The sequence below is a fragment of the Pogona vitticeps genome, chromosome 9, assembly GCF_051106095.1.
Source record: "Pogona vitticeps strain Pit_001003342236 chromosome 9, PviZW2.1, whole genome shotgun sequence".
In the NCBI taxonomy this organism is placed as follows: Eukaryota; Metazoa; Chordata; class Lepidosauria; order Squamata; family Agamidae; genus Pogona; species Pogona vitticeps.
Window position 1 is genome coordinate 26511513 of NC_135791.1, and position 11458 is coordinate 26522970.

General features: G+C 50.5%; 1 protein-coding gene across 1 annotated transcript; it reads left to right on the plus strand.

Moving 5' to 3' along the window:
- Nucleotides 1-109: 109 nt before the first annotated feature.
- C9H19orf47 (chromosome 9 C19orf47 homolog) lies at nucleotides 110-10869 on the plus strand. Its single transcript, XM_072980079.2, is given in 10 exon segments — nucleotides 110-229; nucleotides 1079-1163; nucleotides 2245-2332; nucleotides 3027-3141; nucleotides 4030-4111; nucleotides 5134-5268; nucleotides 6394-6546; nucleotides 7541-7611; nucleotides 7993-8121; nucleotides 8123-10869. Coding segments are annotated over 9 exon segments (1206 nt in total). The 5' UTR covers nucleotides 110-229; nucleotides 1079-1144; the 3' UTR covers nucleotides 8537-10869.
- The last annotated feature ends 589 nt before the right edge of the window (nucleotides 10870-11458 follow it).

Sequence of the window (11458 nt, forward strand, 5' to 3'; positions counted from 1 at the left end):
GCGATATCCGCTCCCGCCACCGGGGGTCACTGTTGGCCACGCTGCCTCTCGCTGGCACCTTGCCGCCTAGAGGCGCCCCGGCGTGGCCGGAAGTGGGGCGGGGCGAGCCCGCTCCCGGTTTAGAGGAACTTCCGGCAAGGCCTGCTCCAGCCCCCCCCCCGCCCTCTGTGAGGTGAGTGAAAGCGGGGTCGTCGTCGTCGGCAGCAGCCCCGCGAGTCACAATAGGGAGGTGGGTGAGGGCCGCGCGGCGGGGCCTTGGTGGGCAGAGGGCTTCCGCCGGTGGCGATGGTGAGGCGGGGAGGGGGCCGGCTCTCCCCTTGCCTTCCTTGGGGGAGAAGCTGGGCCGGCCGAAATTCTCCCCTTCAGCTCCTCACGGGCGGGGCTGAGCCTCCAGGCCTTTCTGGGGGGGGGAGGAATCAGGGGGTTGGGGGCCCCAGGCTCACCCCCCCTTCCCAATTCCAGGGGGTGAGAGGGTGGGGTGGGGTGAGGTGAGGGGGTCTTGGGGAGGGGGGTCTGATCCTTTGTCTCTCGCTTAAGGCTCGCTGCCAAGCCCCTCCTGGGAAGGGACCCCCCCCCACACCCCCTCTTTGCTTTGCCATGGGCAGCCTGACCAAGAGACCTGATGGACCCGAAAACTGGCCTTGCCCTGGTCTTCGAGCGATTCGAGCAAGCCCCCCCCCCCAAAAAAAATTCCCTGAGTTTCATGCCTTCCAGTAGGATGGGGCTGCTTGAAATCAAAGCAACTTAAACTATGACTTAAGGATCTTGGGTGCTTTAAATAAAAATAATCATGATTTAAATTGATTCTTTTTTAAAAAAAAAAAACACCCACTCAATTGACTTATTTTAAGCCCACCCCGCCGTCCAGGGACTGGGTAGAGGTGGATAGTGGGGGGTGGGGGTGGGGTTTCCAAGGCCAGGACAGATGAAGCCCAGTCGCCTTCTAGGGATGTGGGTCAGAAGGGAGAAGATGGGCTTCAGCTGATGGGTCTGTCCTATTCTTGGCCCGGTGAGTGGTTGGATTGGCACGCCAACTGGGTGAGTGCGATGGTTTCATTTGGGGCTTCTCTCACGGCAGGCGTTCCAGCGGTGGCCCAGCCATTCCTCTTGGCTCCTGCAACTCCCCAGGGGTGGCCTGGACAGGATGGCGTCTGTCACAATGGGTGAGTCTGGAGATGGATTTCTGCCTGCATATGGGTGGAAATGAACCCTGCCCAAAGTTGGCATTTGGACAAGTGACTTTGGGGTTGGGAGGACTTGTAGGCTGAAATGATAAGTTCCCTGAAAATTAAAATATGTTAGAGATTTCAAAGAGAGGCCAGGGTGGTGGGGTGGGTTTCGTTCTTGTAAGAGTTACACTGCTGGTGGCATTTTCAGTGAGATTTTCATGGGGGTGTTTGATAAGAATGTGTGACTTAAGCTACTGAGCTTGAAAGGTAAGATTGTCCTCTGGCCAGTGAAACCCCAAAGCCAAGGGGTTGTGGGGTCGTTGCTACGAAGCACAAGAGCTGGATTGGGTGGCGGCTGAGCTGAGCTTCAGACAAGTGGCGGCAGCTGCAAATTCGAAGAATCTTAACTTGGGAAGCTCACTGCGTCCTTTAGGGCAGAGAGACCCGAATGCTTGTTCGGGTGGGAAAGGCAGAGAGAATTACGGTCCTCCAGCCAGGACCTCCTACCCCTCCTGGTGCAACAGCTGCTGATTAAAAAACTGAACCCATCCCCCAGTGTATAAATATTCAGCTGCATTCAGGAGTTCTGTGTAAATAAAACAGCAAGTGTTGTGTGGGGGAGGCCTTAAAGACGGGCTTTTGATGGAGTCAGCTGACTCACTCTCCCTCGCTTCTCTGGCCTGGGGTCTTTCTCAGCGATTGGATTATCCTGTTATTGCTCAGGACCACATTCACAGAGATGTGTAGTGATTCATCCTTATCTCTAGCTGTGTGTAGAATCTTGATCCTGAAAAGGTGAATAGCCTGAACTTTTCTACTTGTACATGTCTTGCTCACGTCTTGTGAGGTGATTGTCTTGGGGGAGTGTTAAGAAGCATGCAAGACGTTTCTTTCCTCTGAGGAAACAAGAATAGATTTCTACAGAGTTATTGGCAGGCATTTGATGACCTACAGGCTACCTGTCTCTCTCCTCTGGGCAGCCTTTTTATGCCACTGATCAGCCGGAAGGGGATTCATTGTCTGAGAGCCCCTTCCTTTTGCCTTGATTTACATGCTCTTGTTGCTTGTCTTTCAGCTACGTCGGAGTGGATTCAGTTCTTCAAAGAAGCTGGGATTCCGCCAGGACCTGCCGTCAACTATGCTGTCATGTTTGTGGATAATAGGTAGGGCTGCTTAGAAGAAGAGCGCCCTGGAACAATTCGCCATTCAGCTTTGTCCTACCATGCTGTGAGATGTGAGGCTCTCAGTTTCCCCTGTAATGAACCAGGTGATCTTCAGAAGCCTTTCCATGGAACCTCCTCATGGAAGAACCAGCAGGCCTGCTTTCCACTTAAGAACCCTCAGTGATGAGCACTGAAGCCAGCAGCTGTTTCCCGAGCTGTTGGCTCCTCTTGCAGCCCAGAGGACTTAACTGTTCCTTTAGCAAAGAGCCCAATAGACTGGTTTGGGCACGTGACATGGAGCTGCGCCTCTTTGCCCACAGCGCTGGGATGTGAGCCTGTTTAACTCCTAACAGTGCAATACGGCATATGCTATATAGACCAAAAATAATTTTTCAAATATTCATTTTCTGGGGGAAAGAGCAGCCGAAAAGATCTCTGTGAATCAGCATAAATGCCTCATGGAATGGTTCTAAGGGGCTGTAGCAATAGCAAGCATAGGTTTAACGACTAAAAGTTAAAAGATTCTGTTGTTGGTACTGAGACAGACAGGAGTGAGGAAGTTCGCCCTTCCTTTCATCAGAAAGGCTGGGCGAATCTTCGTGGCAGCAGGTGGCAGCATCCCTTCTTCAGAACGCATGTAAATGGTGAAGCACTCTGGAACAGGACTCGCCCTCACCTCTTTTGTCCTCTCTAGGATCCAGAAGAACATGCTGATGGACCTCAACAAGGAGATCATGAATGAGCTGGGCATCACCGTCATTGGCGACATCATTGCCATCCTCAAGCATGCCAAGGTGGTGTACATACAGGTGGGTCCTCTGGGCAGATGCTCCTTGTTGAGATTTTCCCCCATGCTTTAAGCGAAAAGGCTCTCAACTCTTGTTTTGTGGGTGGCTGCTTAAGGCTTGGAGCCACAGTAAAATGTCCAGTTTGGGGGGGGGGGTTGTTATATGTGTGGCTGTGCAATTCAAAGTGTGGCCTTGAGTACTGAAGCACTACAACTTCTTTCCAGGATGATTGGGGTGCATGTGGATAAAATGGTGTCTGCCATGAGCTTGGTGTCGAGTCCCTCCCCCCATTTTTGGTGTGATATTTGTTTGATTCTTTTTTTAAAAAAAATTGTACACTTAATGTTTTTAGCTTTTAAATATTGTCTTTTAATTATGGAAGCCACCTTGCGTCCTTTTTAAAGAAGAAGGGCAGGGTACAATTATTTTAATACCTTTGTATGTATGTACTCGGTGCCTCTGTAGTGATGAAATCTCCCTAGCATCGTGCCTGCGGGTCAGACTGAGTAATGCAGGGAAAACCTCCTAGTCCTAGTGATTGCGAGCATTCCAGTACCCTGTGCTAATCTAGCTTAAAATGCAAAGCAGAGAAATGGAGTGTTAAGTCATTCCATGAAAAGGAAGCTCTTTCCCCAAGGAGCTGAGTAAGCAGCCAGAAGCTTCCAGCATCCTTCATGATGATGCCCAGGGCTGATCCTTGGATGTGAAGCTGCGTTTCACCAGAACTGACTCCCTCCGCTATAATAGTGCCTCGTAATCCACTCTCTTGGATGCACCTCTCCAATCTGGAGGTCTTCCTAGGTCCTCTGCTGTGATCTGTACATTAGGAGGAAGGGAAGTGACACCAAGAGAAAGAGGATCAGCCCTGTCTGCCCCGCTCTATTCTGTGACGGTGTTCTGTGTCCTTAGGAAATGTGCAAGGCGGCAACAGAGTCCGTGGCCTCCAGCCAGACCACTGTGCAGTCTGAACTCCGACGAAATGCCAGCAGCGGTAAGTTCAACAGACATCGCTTCCCATCCTGTCCTTCTCCTGTGGAGTTCATTAGTCTCTGTGAGCCTGTCCCCCACAGTGTCGTGTTCCTAGGCTTTCTGATTTCAAGGAGCTCTGCTTGGGACTTTGTTTCGTTTGGCCCTCTTGAGGTCAAGCCCGTTTGCCCCCATCTGGTGCCTGTTTCTTTCCGGGCAGGGGTGGGGGGCGGCAGGATGCAATAACATTTTAATTCTTCAGTGGTTTTTATTTATTTGAAGCATGTTTATTTTGATGTTCCACTGAAAATTCTTGCAGAGTTGCTGTGCAGATTGAGTAAATAACAAGGGAGTTGCTGCCCGGACCTTGCGTCTTTTAAACAAATCAGGTTTTAGCTCCTCTTGTAGTAACTGCTGCTGTTCTCCAACATTCTGGTTTAAAAAGGAATTTCTTTGATGACCTCTTGGCACTAACTGCTTGTTACCCCAAAGTGGAAAAGGTAGCCTCAAGGTGCCGTCAAAAAGTTGCTTTTTTCCCTTCTTTCCTTCCGTATACACAGCTTTTTTATTGCATTGTTTAGTTATGTGGTTTTTTGGGTTGCCCTCATGTTTCCCATCTCTGCTGTCTTCGTGCAAGCAGACAAAAACCTTCTTCAGACAGACATCTCTTAGGGACAGGCTGTCCCAGAAAAGTTTTTAAATGAAAGATTTGTGCCTTGTTGCTTTAACATGTGTTTTTAGTGTTGATTTTATTTACCATTTTTACTCTGGTATTTGTTTTTATTGTTTTTTAAAGCGTTTCTATCCTTACTGGGGTTTTGTTTTTTTTTAGCTTTTAAACGTTGGCTTCTAATGCTATAAGCTGCCTTGGTTCCTTTTTAAGGAGAAAGGTGGGATAAAAATATTTTGAAGAAATCAGGGGAGTTGGGTGTCTTGAGATCAGTGGCTGAATGTTGGATAAAAGTGTTTTGAGCCAACTGCCTCTCCGTGCTGCTGTTCTCTGAATGATCTGTGCCCCTCACCAGCTTCTAATTGCTGTTTTTAAAGCCGCCACACGAATGATCGCCAACAGCCTGAGCCGAGAGTCTCCACCCTCCACTCCTGTTCGGAGGTCTGACAGCAGTACCTCCAAAATCTCCATCACTGTGTCCAACAAGATGGCGGCAAAGAATGCCAAAGCAGGTAACCAGGGGAGGGAGGGGTTCAGTGGGCAGAGTGGGGGCTCGTAGGACGCCTCCTTGGGTCTTAGATCCCTTGTTTTGCCTGCTTGTGGGTCAGCTGGGTCTTGGCCAACCTGGCGAGCTGCCGCTTCATCTCTTGCTTTGGGGTCCTGCTTCCCTGCCTCACTCATAGAACAGGACAGGCTGAGCAGAGGGAGCATGGTGGTGGGTCTGCAGCTCAAGTTCTCTGTCCCTTTTCAGATGAACGGCTTGAGATACTCAGCTGTATAAGAAGCAGGTGCTTCGAGTAAGGGAGAGGAAGGATGGATGGATGCTCTAGCTGATCATCACACCCTTTTGGCTCAGGGAGAGAGAGAGGCTAGTGGCAAGATTCCACCTGGCTGTTAGCTGGAGGGAGCGATATGTGTGTCTCAAACTAATTATGAAGTCCAAGCTTATGTGGAAACGTGGGGAAAGCTCATTTCAATATATATCTCCCCTGCCCCAATAAACCCAGCTGTGTTAGAGGAAGGGAAAATGTCATAATACAGAATTATTCTGTTCCATGTTCTCAGTCTTGTGGCTTTCTCTTCACTTCTTGTTCTTATGTTGTTACGTGCCTCCTCCAAGTCACTGCTGACCCTGGATGAGTGAACATCAGAATGCCCAGGCCTCAACCGCTCTGCTCAGCTCTTCTTGCAAACGCAAGTCTGTGGCTTCCTTTAGAGATTCAGTCCCTCTTGTATTTGGTCTTCCTCCACTTCTTGTGGAGGAAATTGAATTGTTCAGTCGGAGGGCCTGGGTTGCAAGCCTTGGGATCTCATCGATCTCTCCCATCCTTACTGGTCATATTAGGGATTGTGAGATGGAGCTGGCACTTTAAGCTGGTCCTCCCCACTTCTCTGAAAACCTGGGAGGCACAGAGAGAAAGAGAGAGAGGGTCAGGAGTAACCCTGCCGCTCTTTGCTGGCGTTTGAGCTCAGCTGGGTGTTTTCTTGGCCTGTTTGTTGAAGCCTCTATACAGGTCAAGATACCTGTCCTTTCATCCTGCCCTGCCTGCTCGGGTTCACATGCAGGGGACCCCGAAGCCTCTTTCTGCAACCCCCAGTTTCTTTTGAGCTCAGACTCCGCCTCTGTATGGTTGCAGCTGCGGCTCTCTCCAGTCCTGGGGTGGAGAATGCTGTGGTCCCAGTGAGGCGGCGCCGTGTCACAGCGGAGATGGAAGGAAAGTACATCGTCCACATGCCAAAAGGAACCACACCCAGGACTAAAAAGATCCTGGAGCAGCAGGCCGCAAAAGGTACCCTATCTGGGCTCTTGGATGCGGGCGGGGAATTAATGGGTGTCTCGTAGTGAATGTAAAGTCACATTTAGTTCTATTGTGCAGTTGTTGTTGCTTTAAAAAAATCTATGGGCCAAGATGAAAATGTGTATCTGTAGCACAAGGAAGGAAACTCAGTGGTTCTAGCTGGCTGATCATGTTGTAACTGGGCCGGCACCCATTCTGTTGCCTCTGTCTGGACTATTTTTACTGCAATATTTCTTGTTTGTCCTGAGCATATATTTTTTTTTTGGAAATGGAATGTCAGGATTCAATATATTATTTTCAGTACCTTTAAATGCTTTGATAGCAAATACAACATGTGTATCGACCAGAACTGTCAGCCTCTCCAGCCCTGCAGAGCAGATGACCTTTGATTTCAGCAGTCGTCCCACATTGACCAGTTTTTCTGCACTTCCATCATGGGCAGGAGCTTTTAAATAAGAGTTGTGTTGGGGGTCAGAACTCTTCGGTTGTGGGTGTGCAGAATCCTCACATGGCTTTACTTGGCACTTCCTTCCTTCCTTTCAGCTGTAAAATTCCAGCTTTCTGGTTGTGGCAGAGAGACTTTCTTCCTGTCCAAACCATCTCCCATCCGACCCCACCACACATTGGCCTTGCTAGTGAGGTGGCCCTTCAGCAAGGTCCAGCGGTCTTTGAGAGGTCTTGGAGCTGTCGGGCGTGCCAATTGATGGCTGGTCCACAGATAATCCTGTAGGGCAGCGTTGGCCTCACCCTCAGAAAGGTTTGCTCCCGTCATTGGGGCGATGCATTGGAAGAAGTGGATTGCCTCTGTTGAGCGCCCTGTGATGTTTGATTTTAAATTCTCTTGTTTACACACACACACACACACACACACATGTGCACACATTTGGTTCCCATGTTTCCTTACTCCTTTTCACTTTGTGCGATACTGTATCTAAACATTCAGTTTGGGGATTCCTGCCCACCACCCACTCTTCTTCCATGATAGGCTTACAGAGAACCTCTGTATTCGACCGGCTTGGTGCAGAGAGCAGTGCAGACACGACTACAGGAAGTAAGGTGAGGGGGATTGGTTTTCCTTCTGGGGCTTTTGTTTGTTTGTTTGGAGTTCATTCCAGCTCCCTACCCTCACACCTGGCTCAGAAGGGAGACTGTGCAAAATGCAGCCTCTTGAGGTCTTTGCATTTACCGAGTGCAGTCTGATTGGGGGGGGGGGGTGTATATTTCCCAGCATGGCCAATACTCTTACCACCACCCTAGGCATATGTTTCCTCCCAGAGACACAATTGAAAAGCTTTTTCCTTCCCGTCTCCCCACACTCATCTTGGGCCCGAGAAAATCCCGAGACTTGAAGGCTGGGAGCAGGGGCCGGGGGGGGGGGCGTATCTGCCACCCCACAATGGTTGGTGCACCACCATTGACCTGTGCTGGTGTTGACAGCCCACAGGAGTGTTCAGCCGATTGGGGGACGTGCAGAAGGCTGAGGAAGAAGAGAAGACAGTGGTTGAAAGTGATGAGGATGATGACGACAGCTCCGTCCTTCAGTATGCCGGTGTCCTGAAGAAATTATTTAAGCCCTCGAAGCCCAAGGGGAGCGGCAAGGCGGGGGGTGACCATTAAAGCCAAAGCCACCAGCTCTGAGCCCGTGTTGGCGGTGGCGGCGGCCCCCGCCACCACCATAAAGAGGCTGGGGAGCAGGAGCCCAGCAGGTTCCATGGCTCCCAGCAAAGAAAAGAAGGCAGAGCTGTCCCCAGCACAAGGACACCACGTGGGGAAGAGGCTGGGGAAGCGCCCCCTGCCCACCGAAGCCCAGGACAGCAGTGTCACCAGCTCCAGGAGCAAGCCGGACTCCGGCTTCCGGGTCACCATCAAGAGAACTTTGGGGAGCAGCAAGGTAAGCAGCACCACGGAGACCCCCAGTGCCCAGATGGACAATACGGAGACGGTCAGCGTCTTTAAACGGCTGGGCAGGAAGACTGTATGAGCCCCGGCCCCGGAGGGCTGTGCCGTGCCAGCATGCGGGGGCTCCTCTTTGGGTTCCACTCAGAGAGGTGTGTGTGTGTGTGTCCCCAGACGATCTGAAAACGAGGGGTGTATTTCCCCTGGGCCTGCGGTCCTCCACCCACTCGTCCTGCTCATTTGCACAACAAACGTCTTTCCCTGTACCTCCTTGTGGACTGATCCTTTCTAGTGAGGAGGCCTCGTTCTCCGGGAGTATTTCTTAGTTCTCCCACTGGTCCGTTAGGGCATGTTCTCCCTGTGTTGGCAGAGCAGGGCTCCTTAGGCATTGCTGGGAAGGCCACGGATGTGTGGGAGTCACTGCCAGAGCACCAAAGCAAGCATGGCCCTTGTAGGGAATATAGGAGTGTAGGCAGGCCTTTGGAGAGGAAGGGAAAGTTCTTGGGGCTGCTTTGCAGAGCCCTGAACCTCCTTTTCTTTCCTTTTCTTCCTGCAGGTCCTTGCTCTTTCCTAGGAAGTAGAGTCTTGAGGGGCTCCGTAAGAGAGAGGCACTGGGCTTGTGAGAGGCAGGAGAGGCTCTTCCCCTCGCTTTTCTTTTCTCCGTTCCTTTTTTCCCCCCTTTCCCTCTCTTTCCAGAGTTTGCATCTTCCCATATCCCGATACATGACTATCCCAGGAATGGCAGCTGAACAGTTCCCAATAATTCTCTTGCTGGCTGCTTAGAGCTGTGCCCTTGGTGCGCGTGCACACACACACACACACACACACACACACACACAAGCATGCACACATACACAAGCCCAGTAACAAAACTTTTCAAAGTCTGTGATGAAGAGTGTTTCCTGTCACCTGTTCTTGGGCTCCCATTTCCTTCACCTCCCTGAGGGGAGAGTGCGAGAAAGAGACCTCCTTTCTCCTCTGGCTTCTGCTGTTCCACGTTTGAGTAAGAGAGGATGATTTGAGGGGCTTGAAGCTTCATCTGCTGGGGGTTCTGCTCAGCTTCCTTAGCCTCAAGGTGCTGATGAAGCTTCGCATGAGATGATGGAGGGGCAGGGAAAGTGCTGTTCCTCTCCCCCAGCTGGGTCCCAGCTGTTCTCTGAGCAAACCCAAGCCACCACTTGTTGCAGGGAAACAGAGTGGTTGCTCCCTGAACGAAGACCGGAAGTTGAAGGGGGTGAGCGATGTCGCGGTGGAGCATCTCAAGAGGCTCTGGGGATGCCCAACCACCGGAGGGGGCGTCCTTGTCCCTGACTGCAGCTCCATCTCAGTCCGGTCTGCATAGCCCCCTCGTGTCTGGAAGGCACCGTCTCCTCTGCAGCCCCCCCCACATGGCCACCCTTTGCAGCCTTTTCTCCTCCGTCTCTGATGAAGAGGCACGATCGACGGGAGTTTCTGCCACGGCTGTTTCTGAAGAGGGGGAAATGAAACCTTGCTTGTTTAATGGCTCAGCAGGACTTGGTCCACCCTTCCAGGCTGTGTGCCACATCTCCGTCCCTGCCTCCAGAAGAGAATTCCGACACAAAAACAGATAGGGGGAGGTGTCTTTTCTTCCCCCAAAATACATGAGCAGGTAGCCATGTTGGATTTCTGATATTTTAAGGTTTTAATTGAATGAATTTAGAGGTGCTGGATGAGTTGCAACATTACTGTTCATGGTTTTAGTGTTTGTTTTTAAAGGAAGCTAGCTTCCTTTTGTAAATGTAGGGGAAGCAACTCTGTATTTAGGCGTGTGTATTCCTGTCCTCAGCTGTTGTGGTGGGGGATGCAGGTCTCTTAGTAGTGCTCTCTGAACTTGCCTCTGGGAAGCAGAAGTGTTCCCTTGTAGTAAAGTGGGTCTCCCGCTTAGCCTAGGATTCAGCTTCTCTCATACAGGGCAATGGGGCCCTTGGTGGCTCAGGATCCCTGCAGCCCTACACGGTTGCTGATAGAACGGTGGCAGAAATCTCCTCTGCCCTGGCAGAGTAGACGTTCATCCACAAAAAGGAGAGGGAGCACTGGGTGTACAGCACCATCACAGGAGACGGTTGTGACCCACAGGTTATGAGTAACTTGTGGGGTATAAGCACGGATCAAGAAATGGTGAGAGAAACCCTTTCCAGCACATTTCTAGCCCATGTCCTCTTCAGCCCGCAAGATGGTTTATGGGTTATGGTATAAAAATTTCCAGTATAAAGTTAGGAATGTGCAATAATACAACATCTCTTAGAAGCTACAGGATTTCCTGATTGAATGACCTGATAGAAGTCATTCTCTTCGGTCAGTGGCTGGTTCGTGGAAAACAACAGGGGCCGCAGGAACCCTTTTACTTCCTGACTTTTGCTCCTTGAATAACAATAAATATTTTTATGCATTTTAAAATTTTAGAATGGCAGTGTTTATTGCACACACATATTCATACATACATAGTGAAGGGTTCTGTCTGGTATCTCCTGTTAAAAAGAGGCACACAAACTGAAAATGACACCCCCCCCCCCAAATACAGAACGTAGGAAGATGGCTTGGCTCACTCCAAGACAAATTAATTGTCGGCCTGCAATGAGAACCCTGCTTCTACCATATCCATGCTGGGAGACAATTTCTGAGATGGTGATATTGGACAAGGCCTTGCAACAAATATTGAGGGTTTCTCTAAACCTAGCAAAATGTTTGGAACCTGAATGGCCGTGTGTACTCACATAAAGAGGATCCGGGCCACTAAATTCAGCTCCACAACTATGAGATCCCTGCGGACATTTTCTTAGATAAATCCAGGGTGCATAACCCGCAGACCTTCCAGATGGCATTGCAAATGTTCCTTGCTCCTCTCCCCACCTTTAGTCTCAATACATGCTCTTGAGTGGTGATTGGGGCCCATTTTCTTCCCTGTTGGCCAGTTACTTGAGAACTGCACACCCCATATAGGTGGTGGCCAAAGGGGACAGGCAAGATTTACAGTCTAGCCAGCTGT